Source organism: Dendropsophus ebraccatus, chromosome 4 (genome assembly GCF_027789765.1).
Source record: "Dendropsophus ebraccatus isolate aDenEbr1 chromosome 4, aDenEbr1.pat, whole genome shotgun sequence".
Classification (NCBI taxonomy): domain Eukaryota; kingdom Metazoa; phylum Chordata; class Amphibia; order Anura; family Hylidae; genus Dendropsophus; species Dendropsophus ebraccatus.
The window spans coordinates 4,204,291-4,229,789 of NC_091457.1; the positions used below are offsets into that span (position 1 = coordinate 4,204,291).

Consider the following 25,499-nt stretch of genomic DNA (forward strand, 5'->3'; position numbering starts at 1 on the left):
ACATATGTATTGTAGGTCTCCTAGCTGTATGTTATAGTAGTATACAGTCAGTTTTCTGTCACTCCTCCAGGTCGTTGGCCCGGATGACACATATGTATTGTAGGTCTCCTAGCTGTATGTTATAGTAGTATACAGTCAGTTTTCTGTCGCTCCTCTAGGTCCTTGGCCTGGATGACACATATGTATTGTAGGTCTCCTAGCTGTATGTTATAGTAGTATACAGTCTGTTTTCTGTCACTCCTCTAGGTCCTTGGCCTGGATGACACATATGTATTGTAGGTCTCCTAGCTGTATGTTATAGTAGTATACAGTCTGTTTTCTGTCACTCCTCTAGGTCTGCGGTCTGGATGACACATATGTATTGTAGGTCTTATAGCTGTATGTTATAGTAGTATACAGTCTGTTTTCTGTCACTCCTCTAGGTCCTTGGCCCGGATGACACATATGTATTGTAGGTCTTATAGCTGTATGTTATAGTAGTATACAGTCAGTTTTCTGTCACTCCTCTAGGTCTGCGGCCCGGATGACACATATGTATTGTAGGTCTTATAGCTGTATGTTATAGTAGTATACAGTCTGTTTTCTGTCACTCCTCTAGGTCCTTGGCCCGGATGACACATATGTATTGTAGGTCTTATAGCTGTATGTTATAGTAGTATACAGTCTGTTTTCTGTCACTCCTCTAGGTCCTTGGCCCGGATGACACATATGTATTGTAGGTCTTATAGCTGTATGTTATAGTAGTATACAGTCTGTTTTCTGTCACTCCTCTAGGTCCTTGGCCCGGATGACACATATGTATTGTAGGTCTTATAGCTGTATGTTATAGTAGTATACAGTCAGTTTTCTGTCACTCCTCTAGGTCCTTGGCCCGGATGACACATATGTATTGTAGGTCTTATAGCTGTATGTTATAGTAGTATACAGTCTGTTTTCTGTCACTCCTCTAGGTCCTTGGCCTGGATGACACATATGTATTGTAGGTCTTATAGCTGTATGTTATAGTAGTATACAGTCTGTTTTCTGTCACTCCTCTAGGTCTGCGGCCCGGATGACACATATGTATTGTAGGTCTCCTAGCTGTATGTTATAGTAGTATACAGTCTGTTTTCTGTCACTCCTCTAGGTCCTTGGCCCGGATGACACATATGTATTGTAGGTCTCCTAGCTGTATGTTATAGTAGTATACAGTCTGTTTTCTGTCACTCCTCTAGGTCCTTGGCCCGGATGACACATATGTATTGTAGGTCTCCTAGCTGTATGTTATAGTAGTATACAGTCTGTTTTCTGTCACTCCTCTAGGTCCTTGGCCCGGATGACACATATGTATTGTAGGTCTTATAGCTGTATGTTATAGTAGTATACAGTCAGTTTTCTGTCACTCCTCTAGGTCCTTGGTCCACACGACACATATGTATTGTAGGTCTCCTAGCTGTATGTTATAGTAGTATACAGTCAGTTTTCTGTCACTCCTCTAGGTCTGCGGCCTGGATGACACATATGTATTGTAGGTCTTATAGCTGTATGTTATAGTAGTATACAGTCTGTTTTCTGTCACTCCTCTAGGTCCTTGGCCCGGATGACACATATGTATTGACACTTCTGTCTGTATACAGCGGGATTCCTACACCAGGATGGAAGCTTTGTTGCACCAGGCAGGAATGAGAGTTACTTTATTGCAGGAATCTATTGTAGGCCGTATCTCCGCTCCCTGGATACTGAGCCAGTGTATACCATTGTTCTGCTCTGTAGTTATGTCTACAAAGACTTCCTGCTCTGCAAATATAAGCTGCGGCCTTCTGAGAGGTGAATAGCAGTATAGCGGTATAGCAGTATAGCGGAATAGCAGACTATGGCATCATATTCAGAATCTGTGGGGTACGTTATGATGGTGTACCCGTATACCTGTGGGGTACAGTAAAGCGTTATAGCAGGATCTGTGGGGATATAGTATGGCGGTATAAGAAGCTAACACATCATATTCAGGATCTGTAGGGTACAGTATGGCGGTATAGCAGGATTTGTGGGGTACACTATGGCGGTATAGCAGGATTTGTGGGGTACAGTATGGTAGTATAGTAGGATCTATGGGGTACAGTATGGTAGTATAGTAGGATCTGTGGGGTACAGTAAGACAGTATAGCAGGATCTGTGGGGTACACTATGGTGGTATAGCAGGATTTGTGGGGTACACTATGGTGGTATAGCAGGATTTGTGGGGTACACTATGGCAGTATAGCAGGACCTGTGGGGTACAGTAAGGTGGTAAAGCAGGATCTGTGGGAATACAGTATGGCAGAATAAGAGACTAAGACGTCACATTCAGAATCTGTGGGGTACACTATAGGGGTATAGCAGGATCTGTGCGGTACACTAATGCAGTATAGCAGGATCTGTGGGGTACACTACGGGGGTATAGCAGGATTTGTGGGGTACACTATGGTGGTACAGCAGGATCTGTGGAGTACACTATGGTAGTACAGCAAGATCTGAGGGGTACACTATGGCGGTACAGAAGGATCTGTGGGGTACAATATGGCTGTACAGCAGGATCCGTGGGGTACACTATGGCTGTATGGCAAGATCTGTGGGGTACACTATAGGGGTATAGCAGGATCTTTGGGGTACACTATGGGGGTATAGCAGGATCTGTGGGGTACACTATTGGGGTATAGCAGGATCTGTGGGGTACACTATGGGGGTATAGCAGGATTTGCGGTGTACACTATAGGGGTATAGCAGGATCTTTGGGGTACACTATGGCTGTACAGCAGGATCTGTGGGGAAAACTATGGCGGTATAGCAGGATCTGTGCGGTACACTATGGCTGTACAGCAGGATCTGTGGGGTACACTATGGGGGTATAGCAGGATCTGTGGGGTACACTATGGGGGTATAGCAGGATCTGTGGGGTACACTATGGGGGTATAGCAGGATCTGTGGGGTACACTATGGGGGTATAGCAGGATCTGTGGGGTACACTATGGGGGTATAGCAGGATCTGTGGGGTACACTATGGGGGTATAGCAGGATCTGCGGTGTACACTATGGGGGTATAGCAGGATCTGTGGGGTACACTATGGCTGTACAGCAGGATCTGTGGGGTACACTATGGTGGTATAGCAGGATCTGTGGGGTACACTATGGGGGTATAGCAGGATTTGTGGGGTACACTATGGGGGTATAGCAGGATCTGCGGTGTACACTATGGGGGTATAGCAGGATCTGTGGGGTACACTATAGCGGTATATCAGGATCTGTGGGGTACACTATGGGGGCATAGCAGGATCTGTGGGGTACACTATGGCGGTATATCAGGATCTGTGCGGTACACTATGGCGGTATATCAGGATCTGTGCGGTACACTATGGGGGTATAGCAGGATCTGTGGGGTACACTATAGCGGTATATCAGGATCTGTGGGGTACACTATGGGGGTATAGCAGGATCTGTGGGGTACACTATGGCGGTATATCAGGATCTGTGCGGTACACTATGGCTGTACAGCAGGATCTGTGGGGAAAACTATGGCTGTACAGCAGGATCTGTGGGGAAAACTATGGCGGTATAGCAGGATCTGTGGGGTACACTATGGCGGTACAGCATGTTATGGCCATCAGACGGTCCGGAGATCAGATATGTCAGATGTGTCCAGTCACCTCCACTGTACGCGGGAGAAGCCTAAAGACGTCACCGATCCCGTCTGACTGATGCAATGGAGACAGCATGGAATGCGCTGTCATCCAGACATGCCCGGCAGCACAGCTTAGGAGACATGGCCGCCCCTGTCTCATACACCGTATATAATGCACTTACACATGAGGAACGCTTCCTGGAGCCGCGCCAGCTCATCGGATGGTCCTAACATGAATTCCATCATAGGGAAAGTATTCTGTGGAGGAGACCCCCGGGTATACAGGGAGGGGCAGGCTGTCACATACAGAGGAGACCCCCGGGTATACAGGGAGGGGCAGGCTGTCACATACAGAGGAGACCCCCGGGTATACAGGGAGGGGCAGGCTGTCACATACAGCGGAGGAGACCCCAGGGTATACGGGGAGGGGCAGGCTGTCACATACAGCGGAGGAGACCCCAGGGTATACGGGGAGGGCCAGCTGTCACATATAGCGGAGGAGACCCCAGGGTATACAGGGAGGAGCAGGCTGTCACATACAGAGGAGACCCCCGGGTATACAGGGAGCAGCAGACTGTCACATACAGCGGAGGAGACCCCAGGGTATACAGGGAGGGGCAGGCTGTCACATACAGCGGAGGAGACCCCAGGTATACGGGGAGGGGCAGGCTGTCACATACAGAGGAGACCCCCGGGTATACAGGGAGGGGCAGGCTGTCACATACAGCGGAGGAGACCCCAGGTATACGGGGAGGGGCAGGCTGTCACATACGGCGGAGGAGACCCCAGGGTATACAGGGAGGGGCCGGCTGTCACATATAGCGGAGGAGACCCCCGGGTATACAGGGAGGGGCAGGCTGTCACATACAGCGGAGGAGACCCCCGGGTACACAGGGAGGGGCCGGCTGTCACATACAGCGGAGGAGACCCCAGGGTATACGGGGAGGGGCCAGCTGTCACATACAGCAGAGGAGACCCCCGGGTATACAGGGAGGGGCAGGCTGTCACATACAGCGGAGGAGACCCCAGGGTATACAGGGAGGGGCAGGCTGTCACATACAGAGGAGACCCCCGGGTATACAGGGAGGGGCCGGCTGTCACATACAGCGGAGGAGACCCCCGGGTATACGGGGAGGGGCCGGCTGTCACATACAGCGGAGGAGACCCCAGGGTATACGGGGAGGGACAGGCTGTCACATACAGCGGAGGAGACCCCCGGGTATACAGGGAGGGCCCAGCTGTCACATACAGCGGAGGAGACCCCGGGTATACAGGGAGGAGCAGGCTGTCACATACAGCGGAGGAGACCCCGGGTATACGGGGAGGGGCCAGCTGTCACATATAGCGGAGGAGACCCCTGGGTATACGGGGAGGGGCCAGCTGTCACATACAGCGGAGGAGACCCCAGGGTATACGGCGAGGAGCAGGCTGTCACATACAGCGGAGGAGACCCCGGGTATACAGGGAGCAGCAGGCTGTCACATACAGCGGAGGAGACCCCGGGTATACAGGGAGGGGCCAGCTGTCACATATAGCGGAGGAAACCCCGGGTATACGGGGAGGGGCAGGCTGTCACATACAGCGGAGAAGACCCCCGGGTATACAGGGAGGAGCAGGCTGTCACATACAGCGGAGGAGACCCCAGGGTATACGGGGAGGGGCCAGCTGTCACATATAGCGGAGGAGACCCCAGGGTATACGGCGAGGAGCAGGCTGTCACATACAGCAGAGGAGACCCCCGGGTATACGGGGAGGGGCCAGCTGTCACATACAGCAGAGGAGACCCCCGGGTATACGGGGAGGGGCCAGCTGTCACATATAGCGGAGGAGACCCCCGGGTATACAGGGAGGAGCAGGCTGTCACATACAGCGGAGGAGACCCCAGGGTATACGGGGAGGGGCCAGCTGTCACATACAGCAGAGGAGACCCCCGGGTATACAGGGAGGGGCAGGCTGTCACATACAGCAGAGGAGACCCCCGGGTATACGGGGAGGGGCCAGCTGTCACATACAGCAGAGGAGACCCCCGGGTATACGGGGAGGGGCCAGCTGTCACATACAGCAGAGGAGACCCTGGGTATACAGGGAGGGGCCGGCTGTCACATACAGCGGAGGAGACCCCCGGGTATACAGGGAGGGGCCGGCTGTCACATACAGCGGAGGAGACCCCCGGGTATACAGGGAGGGGCAGGCTGTCACATACAGCGGAGAAGACCCCTGGGTATACAGGGAGGGGCCGGCTGTCACATACAGCGGAGGAGACCCCAGGGTATACGGGGAGGAGCAGGCTGTCACATACAGCGGAGGAGACCCCAGGGTATACGGCGAGGAGCAGGCTGTCACATACAGCGGGGGAGACCCCTGGGTATACAGGGAGGGACCGGCTGTCACATACAGCGGAGGAGACCCCAGGGTATACGGCGAGGAGCAGGCTGTCACATACAGCGGAGGAGACCCCCCGGGTATACAGGGAGGGGTCGGCTGTCACATACAGCGGAGGAGACCCCCCGGGTATACAGGGAGGGGCAGGCTATCACATACAGCGGCGGAGACCCCCGGGTATACAGGGAGGGGCCAGCTGTCACATACAGCAGAGGAGACCCCCCGGGGGAGGGGCCGGCTGTCACATACAGCGGAGGAGACCCCCGGGTATACAGGGAGGGGCCGGCTGTCACATACAGCGGAGGAGACCCCAGGGTATACGGGGAGGAGCAGGCTGTCACATACAGCAGAGGAGACCCCTGGGTATACAGGGAGGAGCAGGCTGTCACATACAGCAGAGGAGACCCCCGGGTATACAGGGAGGGGCCGGCTGTCACATACAGCGGAGGAGACCCCCGGGTATACAGGGAGGGGCAGGCTGTCACATACAGCGGAGAAGACCCCTGGGTATACAGGGAGGGGCCGGCTGTCACATACAGCGGAGGAGACCCCAGGGTATACGGGGAGGAGCAGGCTGTCACATACAGCGGAGGAGACCCCAGGGTATACGGCGAGGAGCAGGCTGTCACATACAGCGGGGGAGACCCCTGGGTATACAGGGAGGGACCGGCTGTCACATACAGCGGAGGAGACCCCAGGGTATACGGCGAGGAGCAGGCTGTCACATACAGCGGAGGAGACCCCCCGGGTATACAGGGAGGGGTCGGCTGTCACATACAGCGGAGGAGACCCCCCGGGTATACAGGGAGGGGCAGGCTATCACATACAGCGGAGGAGACCCCCGGGTATACAGGGAGGGGCCAGCTGTCACATACAGCAGAGGAGACCCCCCGGGGGAGGGGCCGGCTGTCACATACAGCGGAGGAGACCCCCGGGTATACAGGGAGGGGTCGGCTGTCACATACAGCAGAAGAGACCCCAGGGTATACGGGGAGGAGCAGGCTGTCACATACAGCAGAGGAGACCCCTGGGTATACAGGGAGGAGCAGGCTGTCACATACAGCAGAGGAGACCCCTGGGTATACAGGGAGGGGCCGGCTGTCACATACAGCGGAGGAGACCCCCGGGTATACAGGGAGGGGCCGGCTGTCACATACAGCGGAGGAGACCCCTGGGTATACAGGGAGGGGCAGGCTGTCACATACAGCGGAGGAGACCCCCGGGTATACAGGGAGGAGCAGGCTGTCACATACAGCGGGGGAGACCCCTGGGTATACAGGGAGGGGCCGGCTGTCACATACAGCGGAGGAGACCCCCGGGTATACAGGGAGGGGCAGGCTGTCACATACAGCGGGGGAGACCCCTGGGTATACAGGGAGGGGCCGGCTGTCACATACAGCGGAGGAGACCCCCGGGTATACAGGGAGGGGCAGGCTGTCACATACAGCGGGGGAGACCCCTGGGTATACAGGGAGGGGCCGGCTGTCACATACAGCGGGGGAGACCCCTGGGTATACAGGGAGGGGCCGGCTGTCACATGCAGCAGAGGAGACCCCCGGGTATACAGGGAGGAGCAGGCTGTCACATACAGCAGAGGAGACCCCCGGGTATACAGGGTGGGACCGGCTGTCACATACAGCGGAGGAGACCCCAGGGTATACGGCGAGGAGCAGGCTGTCACATACAGCGGAGGAGACCCCCCGGGTATACAGGGAGGGGTCGGCTGTCACATACAGCGGAGGAGACCCCCCGGGTATACAGGGAGGGGTCGGCTGTCACATACAGCGGAGAAGACCCCCGGTTATATGAGGAAGGGGCGGGTGTTAAAGGAGACCTCACTGTATCTAGTGGGTCACTGTCCTGTACCTTTAGTGTCATTTTTAGGGCCCCCGGGGATCCAGACAGAGGTGCACCATCTCCTCCAGTGCATACACTTCATTCCTTACCGTTCCGGCGGGATCCTACAGCTGCCAGCAGCATGAGGGATGGCTGCCGTCTTGTTGGCGGTCATGGTCATCTCTGCCCTCTGTGGTCCTGAGTACCTGGAAAGGAAAGAGACACAAGGTTACAACCAGCCATCACCCCCCTGTGTATATACCCTGGACGCGGCCGCATCTGTATATATAGATATACTCATCTTCCTGTGTGTTAGTCCCCACTGCAGCTCCAAACCAGTGCAGGGAGATACAGGACTCAATATTATATAGGACATTACTGATCACAGTGCAGGGAGATACAGGACACAATATTATATAGGATGAGTATTACTGATCACAGTGCAGGGAGATACAGGACACAATATTATATAGGATGAGTATTACTGATCACAGTGCAGGGAGATACAGGACTCAATATTATATAGGATATTACTGATCACAGTGCAGGGGGATACAGGACACAATATTATATAGGACATTACTGATCACAGTGCAGGGAGATACAGGACACAATATTATATAGGATATTACTGAGCACAGTGCAGGGAGATACAGGACACAATATTATATAGGATATTACTGATCACAGTGCAGGGAGATACAGGACACAATATTATACAGGATATTACTGATCACAGTGCAGGGAGATACAGGACGTAATATTATATAGGATGAGTATTACTGATCACAGTGCAGGGAGATACAGGACACAATATTATATAGGATATTACTGATCACAGTGCAGGGGGATACAGGACACAATATTATATAGGATGAGTATTACTGATCACAGTGCAGGGAGATACAGGACACAATATTATATAGGATATTACTAATCACAGTGCAGGGAGATACAGGACACAATATTATATAGGATATTACTGATCACAGTGCAGGGAGATACAGGACACAATATTATATAGGATGAGTATTACTGATCACAATGCAGGGAGATACAGGACGCAATATTATATAAAATGAGTATTACTGATCACTGATACAGGAGGACACAGTGACTAGGGGTGCTACACTGTATAATATGATGAGTATTACTGATCACAGTGCAGGGAGATACAGGACACAATATTATATAGGATATTACTGATCACAGTGCAGGGAGATACAGGACGCAATATTATATAGGATATTACTGATCACAGTGCAGGGAGATACAGGACACAATATTATATAGGATGAGTATTACTGATCACAGTGCAGGGAGATACAGGACACAATATTATATAGGATGAGTATTACTGATCACAGTGCAGGGAGATACAGGACACAATATTATATAGGATGAGTATTACTGATCACAGTGCAGGGAGATACAGGACACAATATTATACAGGATATTACTGATCACAGTGCAGGGAGATACAGGACACAATATTATATAGGATATTACTGATCACAGTGCAGGGGGATACAGGACACAATATTATATAGGACATTACTGATCACAGTGCAGGGGGATACAGGACGCAATATTATATAGGATATTACTGATCACAGTGCAGGGGGATACAGGACACAATATTATATAGGACATTACTGATCACAGTGCAGGGAGATACAGGACACAATATTATATAGGACATTACTGATCACAGTGCAGGGAGATACAGGATGTAATATTATCTAGGATATTACTGATCACAGTGCAGGGAGATACAGGACACAATATTATATAGGATGAGTATTACTGATCACAGTGCAGGGAGATACAGGACACAATATTATATAGGATATTACTGATCACAGTGCAGGGGGATACAGGACGCAATATTATATAGGATATTACTGATCACAGTGCAGGGGGATACAGGACACAATATTATATAGGACATTACTGATCACAGTGCAGGGAGATACAGGACGTAATATTATATAGGATATTACTGATCACAGTGCAGGGAGATACAGGACACAATATTATATAGGATGAGTATTACTGATCACAGTGCAGGGAGATACAGGACGTAATATTATATAAAATATTACTGAGCACAGTGCAGGGAGATACAGGACACAATATCATATAGGATGAGTATTACTGATCACAGTGCAGGGAGATACAGGACGCAATATCATATAGGATGAGTATTACTGATCACAGTGCAGGGAGATACAGGATGCAATATTATATAGGATATTACTGATCACAGTGCAGGGGGATACAGGACACAATATTATATAGGATGAGTATTACTGATCACAGTGCAGGGAGATACAGGACACAATATTATATAGGATGAGTATTACTGATCACAGTGCAGGGAGATACAGGACACAATATTATATAGGATGAGTATTACTGATCACAGTGCAGGGAGATACAGGACACAATATCATATAGGACATTACTGATCACAGTGCAGGGAGATACAGGACACAATATTATATAGGACATTACTGATCACAGTGCAGGGAGATACAGGACACAATATTATATAGGATATTACTGATCACAGTGCAGGGAGATACAGGACGTAATATTATATAGGATATTACTGAGCACAGTGCAGGGAGATACAGGACGTAATATTATATAGGATATTACTGAGCACAGTGCAGGGAGATACAGGACACAATATTATATAGGATGAGTATTACTGATCACAGTGCAGGGAGATACAGGACACAATATTATATAGGATGAGTATTACTGATCACAGTGCAGGGAGATACAGGACACAATATTATATAGGATGAGTATTACTGATCACAGTGCAGGGAGATACAGGACACAATATTATATAGGATGAGTATTATTGATCACAGTGCAGGGAGATACAGGACACAATATTATATAGGATGAGTATTACTGATCACAGTGCAGGGAGATACAGGACACAATATTATATAGGATGAGTATTACTGATCACAGTGCAGGGAGATACAGGACACAATATTATATAGGATGAGTATTACTGATCACAGTGCAGGGAGATACAGGACACAATATTATATAGGATGAGTATTACTGATCACAGTGCAGGGAGATACAGGACACAATATCATATAGGACATTACTGATCACAGTGCAGGGAGATACAGGAGACAATATTATATAAAATGAGTATTACTGATCACAGTGCAGGAAGATACAGGACACAATATTATATAGGACATTACTGATCACAGTGCAGGGAGATACAGGACACAATATTATATAGGATATTACTGATCACAGTGCAGGGAGATACAGGACACAATATTATATAGGATATTACTGATCACAGTGCAGGGGGATACAGGACACAATATTATATAGGATATTACTGATCACAGTGCAGGGAGATACAGGACACAATATTATATAGGATATTACTGATCACAGTGCAGGGGGATACAGGACACAATATTATATAGGATATTACTGATCACAGTGCAGGGAGATACAGGACACAATATTATATAGGATATTACTGATCACAGTGCAGGGGGATACAGGACACAATATTATATAGGATATTACTGATCACAGTGCAGGGAGATACAGGACACAATATTATATAGGATGAGTATTACTGATCACAATGCAGGGAGATACAGGACACAATATTATATAGGATATTACTGATCACAGTGCAGGGAGATACAGGACACAATATTATATAGGATGAGTATTACTGATCACAATGCAGGGGGATACAGGACACAATATTATATAGGATATTACTGATCACAGTGCAGGGAGATACAGGACACAATATTATATAGGACATTACTGATCACAGTGCAGGGGGATACAGGACACAATATTATATAGGACATTACTGATCACAGTGCAGAGGGATACAGGACGTAATATTATATAGGATATTACTGATCACAGTGCAGGGTGATACAGGACACAATATTATATAGGATGAGTATTACTGATCACAGTGCAGGGAGATACAGGATGCAATATTATATAAGATATTACTGATCACTGATACAGGAGGACACAGTGACTAGGGGTGCTACACTGTATAATATGATGAGTATTACTGATCACAGTGCAGGGAGATACAGGACACAATATTATGTAGGATATTACTGATCACAGTGCAGGGAGATACAGGACACAATATTATATAGGATATTACTGATCACAGTGCAGGGAGATACAGGACACAATATTATGTAGGATATTACTGATCACAGTGCAGGGAGATACAGGACACAATATTATATAGGATGAGTATTACTGATCACAGTGCAGGGGGATACAGGACACAATATTATATAGGATATTACTGATCACAGTGCAGGGGGATACAGGACACAATATTATATAGGATATTACTGATCACAGTGCAGGGAGATACAGGAGGACACAATATTATATAGGATATTACTGATCACAGTGCAGGGAGATACAGGAGGACACAATATTATATAGGATATTACTGATCACAGTGCAGGGAGATACAGGACACAATATTATATAGGATATTACTGATCACAGTGCAGGGAGATACAGGAGGACACAGTGACTAGGGGTGATATATAATATGATGAGTATTACTGCTGGTGGCTGAATCACAGCTCTGAATTCTGAATCGGATCCCTATGTGGCAACCAATAGCGAGAATGTCCCGGCATGCTGGGAGTTGTAGTTCTGCATCAGCTGGACAGCCATGATGGCTGACCCTGTCCTCTCCCTTTAAGGATGTGATCCCAGATGTTTGTGATGTATGACATGTGTCACAGGGAAGGGTCTGGGGGGCTCCGCAGTGCGGTATAAATAGCGAACACTGGTTTATTACACTTTATGGCGTTAATAACATTTCATTGTTCCATGACTTACAGACAAGTTTATAAATAAATCCGTCTCCGCTCCAGACCGCAGCCATACGTCATGTGACCTCACGGCTGCTTCTCCACATTTTTCATGTGCGGAGTGTCTATGACTAGAGATGGGGAGTACGGGGGAGGGGCCCGATCCGGCCCCTGAGACAGCACATTTATAACTCCCATAAATAGAGATGTATAATAATATAAATGTTACCAGCTGGACCGGGAGCCGGCAGACAATGTAACGCAGCCCCAGCTCTGCTACATACCGCACCCCATACAGAGATCCTGTGTACTGACTATGGCAGCTATAGGGTGAAGGGGGAGGTATAACTGCTAACAGCCAGCCTGTATATCATGTGAGAGGTAGTCACAGCCCCGCCCCCTGTCTATAGAGAGGTAGTCACAGCCCCGCCCCCTGTCTATAGAGAGGTAGTCACAGCTCCACCCCCTGTCTATAGAGAGGTAGTCACAGCCCCCACCCCCTGTCTATAGAGAGGTAGTCACAGCCCCGCCCCCTGTCTATAGAGAGGTAGTCACAGCCCCGCCCCCTGTATATCCTGTGTATAGAGAGGTAGTCACAGCCCCACCCCCTGTATATCCTGTGTATAGAGGTAGTCACAGCCCCGCCCCCTGTATATCCTGTGTATAGAGGTAGTCACAGCCCCGCCCCCTGTATATCCTGTGTATAGAGGTAGTCACAGCCCCGCCCCCTGTATATCATGTGTATAGAGAGGTAGTCACAGCCCCCACCCCCTGTCTTTAGAGAGGTAGTCACAGCCCCGCCCCTGTCTATAGAGAGGTAGTCACAGCCCCACCCCCTGTATATCCTGTGTATAGAGAGGTAGTCACAGCCCCACCCCCTGTATATCCTGTGTATAGAGGTAGTCACAGCCCCGCCCCCTGTATATCCTGTGTATAGAGAGGTAGTCACAGCCCCCCCCTGTATATCCAGAGTATAGAGAGGTAGTCACAGCCCCGCCCCCTGTATATCCTGTGTATAGAGAGGTAGTCACAGCCCCACCCCCTGTATATCCTGTGTATAGAGGTAGTCACAGCCCCGCCCCCTGTATATCCTGTGTATAGAGAGGTAGTCACAGCCCCGCCCCCTGTATATCCTGTGTATAGAGTGGTAGTCACAGCCCCGCCCCCTGTATATCCTGTGTATAGAGAGGTAGTCACAGCCCCGCCCCCTGTATATCCTGTGTATAGAGTGGTAGTCACAGCCCCGCCCCCTGTATATCCTGTGTATAGAGAGGTAGTCACAGCCCCGCCCCCTGTATATCCTGTGTATAGAGCGGTAGTCACAGCCCCGCCCCCTGTATATCTTGAGAGAGGTGGTCACAGCCCCGCCCCCTGTGTATAGAGAGGTAGTCACAGCCCCCCCCTGTATATCCAGAGTATAGAGAGGTAGTCACAGCCCCGCCCTCTGTATATCCTGTGTATAGAGAGGTAGTCACAGCCACGCCCACTGTATATCATGTGATAGGTAGTCAAAGCCCCGCCCCTGTATATGAAGTGAGAGGTAGTCAAAGCCCCGCCCCCGGGATATATCATGTCTCACAGCTGAGGGTTAGTTACAGTGTAGCGGCGCAGGCTGCCGGGTGTCGTCCGTCTCCACATTACAGGATTTACTCATTTGTTTCTAAATTTAAATCAATGCAGGATAATTCTATTAGTTGGAAATAAGAATTACTGGCAGTCACATGACCTAAAGCTTTGCCCTGATTGGCTCTTGGGATTATTGTTGTTTATGAGATCTCGATTATCCTGAAACAACCCAGGAGTGATGGGAAGCAGCGTCCTCCCCTGCTGCCCTGCGGGGGGCGCTGTACATGATATTCTATTCATGAACAGGGAAGCTCAGGATGAACAGCTGAATTGGAGAGTCCACCTAACTGCTGCTTTCAGGTGGACTGTCCCTTTAAGAGAGTCAGCAACATGGCGTCCGCGGTGCGGACAGGGAACGCGCAGAATTCCTACAAATGGCTTTTAATCAGCTAAACAAAGCAGCAAATATTTAGTCAGTGGCGGCCGACATGGCGGCGAATGGGTGAGAGCGAGAGGACGAACGCCGCACCCCCCCAGATGTCCCTATATGGCGGGGAATGTTCTCAATACAGGAGTGCAAGACAGTGCGGAGGATGTACCGCACATCCAAAGCTTAGATACAGCACTCAGAGGGAAGTATCACACATCCAAGGCTTAGATACAGCACTAAGGAGGGCAGTATCACACATCCAAGGCTTAGATACAGCACTAAAGAGAGCAGTATCACACATCCAAGGCTTAGATACAGCACTAAAGAGAGCAGTATCACACATCCAAGGTTTAGATACAGCACTAAAGAGGGCAGTATCACACGTTCAAGGCTTAGATACAGCACTCAGAGGGAAGTATCACACATCCAAGGCCAATGTTACGTTTACACAAAACGTGTGTGTTACTGCCCTCCTAAGTCCTGTATCTAAGCCTTGGATGTGTGTTACTGCCCTCCTAAGTCCTGTATCTAAGCCTTGGATGTGTGTTACTGCCCTCCTAAGTGCTGTATCTAAGCCTTGGATGTGTGTTATTGCCCTCCTAAGTCCTGTATCTAAGCCTTGGATGTGTGTTACTGCCCTCCTAAGTCCTGTATCTAAGCCTTGGATGTGTGTTATTGCTCTCCTAAGTGCTGTATCTAAGCCTGGATGTGTGTTACTGCCCTCCTAAGTGCTGTATCTAAGCCTGGATGTGTGTTACTGCCCTCCTAAGTCCTGTATCTAAGCCTTGGATGTGTGGTATTTTCTGATGAGACATTATATATAAACCAGTTATGTCCTCTCAGTGCTGTATCTAAGCCTTGGAAGTGTGATGTTTCCCTTGGAGTGCTGTATCTTAGCCTTGCATGTGTGATACTGTGTGTTAAGTGCTCAGAGGACAGTATCATGCATCCATGGCTTAGATACAGCACTCGAAGGGAAGTATCCCACGTCCTATGCTTATATACAGCACTCAGAGGAGGATATAACTATTTTATATACAGACGCTCATTAAAATGATCAAAAATCCAAGGCTTAGATACAGCAATCAAAGGACAGCAGGATACATACGCTTATATACAGAGCTCATCAGAAAGTATCTAACATGATAAGCTTGGGTACAGCGTTCAGCAGACAGCATCACATATCCAAGGCTTAGATACAGCGCTCATCTAGTTTGTAGTTTGTGCTGTCAGGAGATGTAGTGCTGTGCGGCTCTCTGGCAGAGTATCACACCTTAGAGGCTTAGGTACAGACGATAATCATTTGGTGATACGTAGCGGGGTGTGGTGTAGGTCTCTGGTGCAGTATCACACATGACAGGCTTAGATACACAGAGGACAGATGTAGTGTGGTGTAGGTCTCTGGGACAGTATCACACATGACAGACTTGGATACACAGAGGACAGATGTAGTGTGGTGTAGGTCTCTGGGACAGTATCACACATGACAGGCTTAGATACACAGTGGTTAGGGGAGGTAGTGTGGTGTAGGTCTCTGGGACAGTATCACACATGACAGGCTTAGATACACAGTGGTTAGGGGAGGTAGTGTGGTGTAGGTTTCTGGGACAGTATCACACATGACAGGCTTAGATACACAGAGGACAGATGTAGTGTGGTGTAGGTCTCTGGGACAGTATCACACATGACAGACTTGGATACACAGAGGACAGATGTAGTGTGGTGTAGGTCTCTGGGACAGTACCACATATGACAGGCTTAGATACACAGAGGACAGATGTAGTGTGGTGTAGGTCTCTGGGACAGTACCACATATGACAGGCTTAGATACACAGAGGACAGATGTAGTGTGGTGTAGGTCTCTGGGACAGTATCACACATGACAGGCTTAGATACACAGTGGTTAGGGGAGGTAGTGTGGTGTAGGTTTCTGGGACAGTATCACACATGACAGGCTTAGATACACAGAGGACAGATGTAGTGTGGTGTAGGTCTCTGGGACAGTATCACACATGACAGACTTGGATACACAGAGGACAGATGTAGTGTGGTGTAGGTCTCTGGGACAGTACCACATATGACAGGCTTAGATACACAGAGGACAGATGTAGTGTGGTGTAGGTCTCTGGGACAGTATCACACATAACAGGCTTAGATACACAGAGGACAGATGTAGTGTGGTGTAGGTCTCTGGGACAGTACCACATATGACAGGCTTAGATACACAGAGGACAGATGTAGAGTGGTGTAGGTCTCTGGGACAGTATCACACATGACAGACTTAGATACACAGAGGACAGATGTAGTGTGGTGTAGGTCTCTGGGACAGTATCACACATGACAGACTTAGATACACCGTGGTTAGGGGAGGTAGTGTGGTGTAGGTCTCTGGGACAGTACCACATGACAAGCTTAGATACACAGAGGACAGATGTAGTGTGGTGTAGATCTCTGGGACATTATCACACATGACAGGCTTAGATACACAGAGGACAGATGTAGTGTGGTGTAGGTCTCTGGGACAGTACCACATGACAAGCTTAGATACACAGAGGACAGATGTAGTGTGGTGTAGGTCTCTGGGACAGTATCACACATAACAGGCTTAGATACACAGTGGTTAGGGGAGGTAGTGTGGTGTAGATCTCTGGGACATTATCACACATGACAGGCTTAGATACACAGAGGACAGATGTAGTGTGGTGTAGATCTCTGGGACAGAACCACATATGACAGGCTTAGATACACAGAGGACAGATGTATTGTGGTGTAGGTCTCTGGGACAGTATCACATATGACAGGCTTAGATACACAGAGGACAGATGTAGTGTGGTGTAGGTCTCTGGGACAGTACCACATATGACAGGCTTAGATACACAGAGGACAGATGTAGTGTGGTGTAGGTCTCTGGTGCAGTATCACACATAACAGACTTAGATACACAGAGGACAGATGTAGTGTGGTGTAGGTCTCTGGGACAGTATCACACATAACAGACTTAGATACACAGAGGACAGATGTAGTGTGGTGTAGGTCTCTGGGACAGTATCACACATGACAGGCTTAGATACACAGAGGACAGATGTATTGTGGTGTAGGTCTCTGGGACAGTATCACACATGACAGGCTTAGATACACAGAGGACAGATGTAGTGTGGTGTAGTTCTCTGGGACAGTATCACATATGACAGGCTTAGATACACAGAGGACAGATGTATTGTGGTGTAGGTCTCTGGGACAGTATCACACATGACAGGCTTAGATACACAGAGGACAGATGTATTGTGGTGTAGGTCTCTGGGACAGTATCACACATAACAGGCTTAGATACACAGAGGGCAGATGTAGTGTGGTGTAAATCTCTGGGACAGTATCACACATAACAGGCTTAGATACACAGAGGGCAGATGTAGTGTGGTGTAGGTCTCTGGGACAGTACCACATATGACAGGCTTAGATACACAGAGGACAGATGTAGTGTGGTGTAGGTCTCTGGGACAGTACCACATATGACAGGCTTAGATACACAGAGGACAGATGTAGTGTGGTGTAGGTCTCTGGGACAGTATCACATATGACAGGCTTAGATACACAGAGGACAGATGTAGTGTGGTGTAGGTCTCTGGGACAGTATCACATATGACAGGCTTAGATACACAGAGGACAGATGTATTGTGGTGTAGGTCTCTGGGACAGTATCACATATGACAGGCTTAGATACACAGAGGACAGATGTAGTGTGGTGTAAATCTCTGGGACAGTACCACGACAGGCTTAGATACACAGAGGACAGATGTAGTGTGGTGTAAATCTCTGGGACAGTACCACGACAGGCTTAGATACACAGAGGACAGATGTAGTGTGGTGTAGGTCTATGGGACAGTACCACATATGACAGGCTTAGATACACAGAGGACAGATGTAGTGTGGTGTAGGTCTCTGGGACAGTATCACATATGACAGGCTTAGATACACAGAGGACAGATGTAGTGTGGTGTAGGTCTCTGGGACAGTATCACATATGACAGGCTTAGATACACAGAGGACAGATGTATTGTGGTGTAGGTCTCTGGGACAGTATTACATATGACAGGCTTAGATACACAGAGGACAGATGTAGTGTGGTGTAAATCTCTGGGACAGTACCACGACAGGCTTAGATACACAGAGGACAGATGTAGTGTGGTGTAAATCTCTGGGACAGTACCACGACAGGCTTAGATACACAGAGGACAGATGTAGTGTGGTGTAAATCTCTGGGACAGTACCACGACAGGCTTAGATACACAGAGGACAGATGTAGTGTGGTGTAGGTCTCTGGGACAGTACCACATATGACAGGCTTAGATACACAGAGGACAGATGTATTGTGGTGTAGGTCTCTGGTGCAGTATCACACATAACAGACTTAGATACACAGAGGACAGATGTAGTTTGGTGTAGGTCTCTGGGACAGTACCACATATGACAGGCTTAGATACACAGAGGACAGATGTAGTGTGGTGTAGGTCTCTGGGACAGTACCACATATGACAGGCTTAGATACACAGAGGACAGATGTAGTGTGGTGTAAATCTCTGAGACAGTACCACATGACAGACTTGGATACACAGAGGACAGATGTAGTGTGGTGTAGGTCTCTGCGACAGTACCACATATGACAGGCTTAGATACACAGAGGACAGATGTATTGTGGTGTAGGTCTCTGGGACAGTATCACACATAACAGGCTTAGATACATTAAGTGGTCAGGGGACGTATCACCCCTGCGGTCCACGTTACTGGAACCAGCTGTGACTCACTGTGGATGGGGTAGCGAGTCTTAATTTGAGCAGTGGCGGCCGCGATACACGGTGATACACTCCACTTGTTTGGCTGCAGTTACAGGGATGTTCTGTATCCGATTCCCGGAATTCACAATAAATTGTTTTCTAGTTGTGAAATGGATGGAAAGAGCTGCGGGCGGTGACATGTGATACATCCGGGGACCATGTGGTGCTGTATCTAGGCCTTTCAGGTGTGATACATCCGGGGACCATGTGCTGCTGTATCTAAGCCTTTAAGGTGTGATACATCCGGGGACCATGTGGTGCTGGGATCATGTATCTAAGCCTTTCAGGTGCGATACATCCGGGGACCATGTGCTGCTGTATCTAAGCCTTTAAGGTGTGATACATCCGGGGACCATGTGCTGCTGTATCTAAGCCTTTAAGGTGTGATACATCCGGGGACCATGTGCTGCTGGGATCATGTATCTAAGCCTTTAAGGTGTGATACATCTGGGGACCATGTGCTGCTGTATCTAAGCCTTTAAGGTGTGATACATCCGGGGACCATGTGGTACTGGGATCATGTATCTAAGCCTTTCAGGTGTGATACATCCGGGGACCATGTGCTGCTGGGATCATGTATCTAAGCCTTTAAGGTGTGATACATCCGGGGACCATGTGCTGCTGGGATCATGTATCTAAGCCTTTAAGGTGTGATACATCCGGGGACCATGTGCTGCTGTGAACATGTATCTAAGCCTTTCAAGTGATACATTCAGGGACCATGTACTGCTGGGATCATGAATCTAAGCCTTTCAGGTGTGATACATCCGGGGACCATGTGCTGCTGGGATCATGTATCTAAGCCTTTCAGGTGTGATACATCCGGGGACCATGTGCTGCTGGGATCATGTATCTAAGCCTTTCAGGTGTGATACATCCGGGGACCATGTGCTGCTGGGATCATGTATCTAAGCCTTTCAGGTGTGATACATCCGGGGATCATGTGCTGCTGGGATCATGTATCTAAGCCTTTCAGGTGTGATACATCCAGGGACCATGTGCTGCTGGGATGATGTACCTAAGCCTTTCAGGTGTGATACATCCGGGGACCATGTGCTGCTGGAAACATGTATCTAAGCTGATCAGGTGTGATACATCCGGGGACCATGTGCTGTTAGGATCATGTATCTAAGCTGATCAGGTGTGATATATCCGGGGATCATGTGCTGCTGGGATCATGTATCTAAGCAGATCAGGCGTGATACATCCGGGGACCATGTGCTCCTGGGATCATGTTTCTAAGCTTATCAGGTGTGATACATCAGGGGACCATGTGCTGAAGTATCTAAGCTTATTTGATGGTGCAGATTTGATGCTGTGTTCAGATATTTAGATCTAATCTGCTGCGTATTTGTTGCGTATTTGCTGTGTATCGCAGCAGTAAATACGCTGCGTATACGGTGTGTGTGTTTATACCCTAAGGCTGGGTTCACACTGCGTTTTTGCAATCAGTTTTTTTTCATCCATTTTTTTGCAAAAAACGGATACAAAAAACGGATGCATTTGTGTCCATCCGTTTTGATCCGTTTTTCCATTGTAAAAAAAACGGATCCGTTTTTTTTTTACGGACGCAAAAACGTAGCTGACACTACTTTTGTGTCTGTTAAAAAAAACAGATCCGTTTTTTTTTTTCAATGGAAGTCAACGGAAAAACGGATGCACACTTAGGGTACAAACACACACACCGTATATGCAGCAGATACGCAGCAGATTTGATGGTGAAGACTTGATGCTGTGTTCAGTTATTTAGATCTAATCTGCTGCGTATTTGCTGCGTATCACAGCAGTAAATACGCTGCGTATACGGTGTGTGTTTGTACCCTAATGCATCCGTTTTTTCCATCAGTTTTTTGCAAAAAAAACGGATCAAAAAAACGGATTGCAAAAACGCAGTGTGAACCCAGCCTAAGCTTATCAGGTGTGATACATACAGGGACCGTGTGCTCCAGGGCTAATATATCTAAGGGTGCGTTTACACAGAGAGATTTAACTGACAGATTTTTGAAGCCAAAGCCAGGAACAGATTATAAAAAGGGAACAGGTCATAAAGGAAAGACTGAGATTTCTCCTCTTCTGAAATCCATTCCTGGCTTTGGCTTCAAAAATCTGTCAGATAAATCTCTCTGTGTAAAAGCACCCTATGCTTATCAGGTCTGATACACCCAGGGACCATATGCTGATGGGTTGTTGTATCTAAGCTTATCAGGTGTGATACACCCTGGGACCATGTGCCACTGGGCTGAAGTATCTAAGCTTGTTATGTGTGATACTTCTCCAGTCTCTGTACCCTTCCTGTCCCCTCACACAGCACACGGTCTGTGTGTGATGTCATCAGCAGCTGTCAGAGGAATAGAATACGGCCAGATAATGGTCTCCAGCTGTGAGGGGCACCACCAGATACTTCTCCTCTGACACCAGTGCAGGGACCCCGACCACTGCGCCTTAACAGCGCCATTCATCATCATCATCATCATCGACCTTCGGCTGCTTCCAGATATGGAGAAGGTATAGCGGATTCCAAGGAAGCTGGGTGACAACCAACATGGCCACCATGAGTACCCCCATAGGTATGGTCATCTACCTTGCAGGGCTATGGGAAAGCTGGGTGACAACCAATATGGCCGCCATGAGTGCCCCCATAGGTGTGGTCATCTACCTTGCAGGGCTATGAGAAAGCTGGGTGACAACCAATATGGCCGCCATGAGTGCCCCCATAGGTGTGGTCATCCAGCCTGCCCCACAGGTGATGTAGGATCCTGGACATGTATGGAGATGTATGATGGGGGGGGACACGTATGGAGATGTATGATGGGGGGACACGTATGGAGATGTATGATGGGGGGACACGTATGGAGATGTATGATGGGGGGACATGTATGGAGATGTATGATGGGGGACACGTATGGAGATGTATGATGGGGGGACACGTATGGAGATGTATGATGGGGGGACACGTATGGAGATGTATGATGGGGACACATGTATGAAGATGTATGATGGGGGGACATGTATGGAGATGTATGATGGGGGGACATGTATGGAGATGTATGATGGGGGGACATGTATGGAGATGTATGATGGGGGACATGTATGGAGATGTATGATGGGGGGACATGTATGGAGATGTATGATGGGGGGACATGTATGGAGATGTATGATGGGGACATGTATGGAGATGTATGATGGGGGACGTGTATCCAGAAGAATAGAAGCCTCCTGGGGTTGGGGTCTCCCCCATTACAATCAGCCTGTGGTCACTGGGAGTCGGGAGACCACAGGTCACATTCCTAAAATATTCCACAAACCATAAAACAAAGACGTCATCACCCTGTGGGTTTATAACCGGAGCGGCACAGCCCCCCACCCCCTCCCATCACTACATGTGCATTTAAAGGGACACAGGCCCCAAATCTGAGGCCTTTACCAGAGCAGCAGATCAGGAGAACGCTAAAACACAGATCTCAGAGCGGATACAATAAAGGGGGACAATGGACGACGGCTGTGAGTGAGATTACAGCACAGACCTGTACATTGCCATAGTGACAGTGCACGGCCGCTGTGAGTGAGATTACAGCACAGACCTGTACATTGCCATAGTGACAGTGCACGGCCGCTGTGAGTGAGCACGCAGCACAGACCTGTACATTCCCATAGTGACAGTGCACGGCCGCTGTGAGTGAGCACGCAGCACAGACCTGTACATTCCCATAGTGACAGTGCACGGCCGCTGTGAGTGAGCACGCAGCACAGACCTGTACATTGCCATAGTGACAGTGCACGGCCGCTGTGAGTGAGCACGCAGCACAGACCTGTACATTCCCATAGTGACAGTGCACGGCCGCTGTGAGTGAGCACGCAGCACAGACCTGTACATTGCCATAGTGACAGTGCACGGCCGCTGTGAGTGAGCATACAGCACAGACCTGTACATTCCCATAGTGACAGTGCACGGCCGCTGTGAGTGAGATTACAGCACAGACCTGTACATTCCCATAGTGACAGTGCACGGCCGCTGTGAGTGAGCACGCAGCACAGACCTGTACATTCCCATAGTGACAGTGCACGGCCGCTGTGAGTGAGCACGCAGCAGAGACCTGTACATTCCCATAGTGACAGTGCACGGCCGCTGTGAGTGAGCACCTGTACATTCCCATAGTGACAGTGCACGGCCGCTGTGAGTGAGATTACAGCACAGACCTGTACATTCCCATAGTGACAGTGCACGGCCGCTGTGAGTGAGCACGCAGCACAGACCTGTACATTGCCATAGTGACAGTGCACGGCCGCTGTGAATGAGCACGCAGCACAGACCTGTACATTGCTATAGTGACAGTGCACGGCCGCTGTGAGTGAGCACACAGCACAGACCTGTACATTGCCATAGTGACACAGTGCACGGCCGCTGTGAGTGAGCACGCAGCACAGACCTGTACATTGCCATAGTGACAGTGCACGGCCGCTGTGAGTGAGCACACAGCACAGACCTGTACATTGCCATAGTGACACAGTGCACGGCCGCTGTGAGTGAGCACGCAGCACAGACCTGTACATTCCCATAGTGACACAGTGCACGGCCGCTGTGAGTGAGCACGCAGCACAGACCTGTACATTCCCATAGTGACAGTGCACGGCCGCTGTGAGTGAGCACCTGTACATTCCCATAGTGACAGTGCACGGCCGCTGTGAGTGAGCACGCAGCACAGACCTGTACATTGCCATAGTGACACAGTGCACGGCCGCTGTGAGTGAGCACACAGCACAGACCTGTACATTCCCATAGTGACAGTGCACGGCCGCTGTGAGTGAGCATACAGCACAGACCTGTACATTCCCATAGTAACAGAGCACGACCGCTGTGAGTGAGCATACAGCACAGACCTGTACATTCCCATAGTGACAGTGCACGGCCGCTGTGAGTGAGAACGCAGCACAGACCTGTACATTGCCATAGTGACAGTGCACGGCCGCTGTGAGTGAGCACCTGTACATTCCCATAGTGACACAGTGCACGGCCGCTGTGAGTGAGCACGCAGCACAGACCTGTACATTCCCATAGTGACAGTGCACGGCCGCTGTGAGTGAGCACGCAGCACAGACCTGTACATTGCCATAGTGACAGAGCACGACCGCTGTGAGTGAGCACGCAGCACAGTTCTGTACATTCCCATAGTGACAGTGCACGGCCGCTGTGAGTGAGCACGCAGCACAGTCCTGTACATTGCCATAGTGACAGTGCACGGCCGCTGTGAGTGAGCACGCAGCACAGACCTGTACATTCCCATAGTGACAGTGCACGGCCGCTGTAAGTGAGCACACAGCACAGACCTGTACATTCCCATAGTGACAGTGCACGGCCGCTGTAAGTGAGCACACAGCACAGACCTGTACATTGCCATAGTGACAGAGCACGACCGCTGTGAGTGAGCACACAGCACAGACCTGTACATTGCCATAGTGACAGTGCACGGCCGCTGTGAGTGAGCACGCAGCACAGACCTGTACATTGCCATAGTGACAGTGCACGACCGCTGTGAGTGAGCACACAGCACAGACCTGTACATTGCCATAGTGACACAGTGCACGACCGCTGTGAGTGAGCACGCAGCACAGACCTGTACATTCCCATAGTGACAGAGCACGACCGCTGTGAATGAGCACGCAGCACAGACCTGTACATTCCCCCCAAGGACAAATCATACAGTATCTAAGCCTATCATGTTTGATACTGTCTGCTGTGCTGCTGAATCTAACCCTATCCTGTATGATAGTGTCTGCTGTATTTAAGCCTGTGTGATACTGCACCCCTCCCAGAGCAGCTCCCTGGGGTCTGGTGATCCCTTCTTGGTTCTCAGGCCTCGTCTGCCATCGGTCTGGTGGGTACGTGACGCTCATGTTCCCAGGACTTTAGGTTTGGTGAATTGCGGGGGCACCGGAGGACGAACAAA

General features: G+C 49.3%; 1 protein-coding gene across 4 annotated transcripts in view; it reads right to left on the reverse strand.

The window, feature by feature from the left end:
• The window catches only part of DENND2B (DENN domain containing 2B), a 155,329-nt gene that overhangs the window by 76,763 nt on the left and 53,067 nt on the right, over window positions 1-25,499 (reverse strand). For all 4 annotated transcript variants that reach the window (XM_069965012.1, XM_069965011.1, XM_069965010.1 and 1 more), the window contains one exon: window positions 7,963-8,058. In XM_069965012.1, coding sequence (XP_069821113.1) covers window positions 7,963-8,058 — 96 coding nt within the window. The remainder of the gene's footprint in view (window positions 1-7,962; window positions 8,059-25,499) is intronic.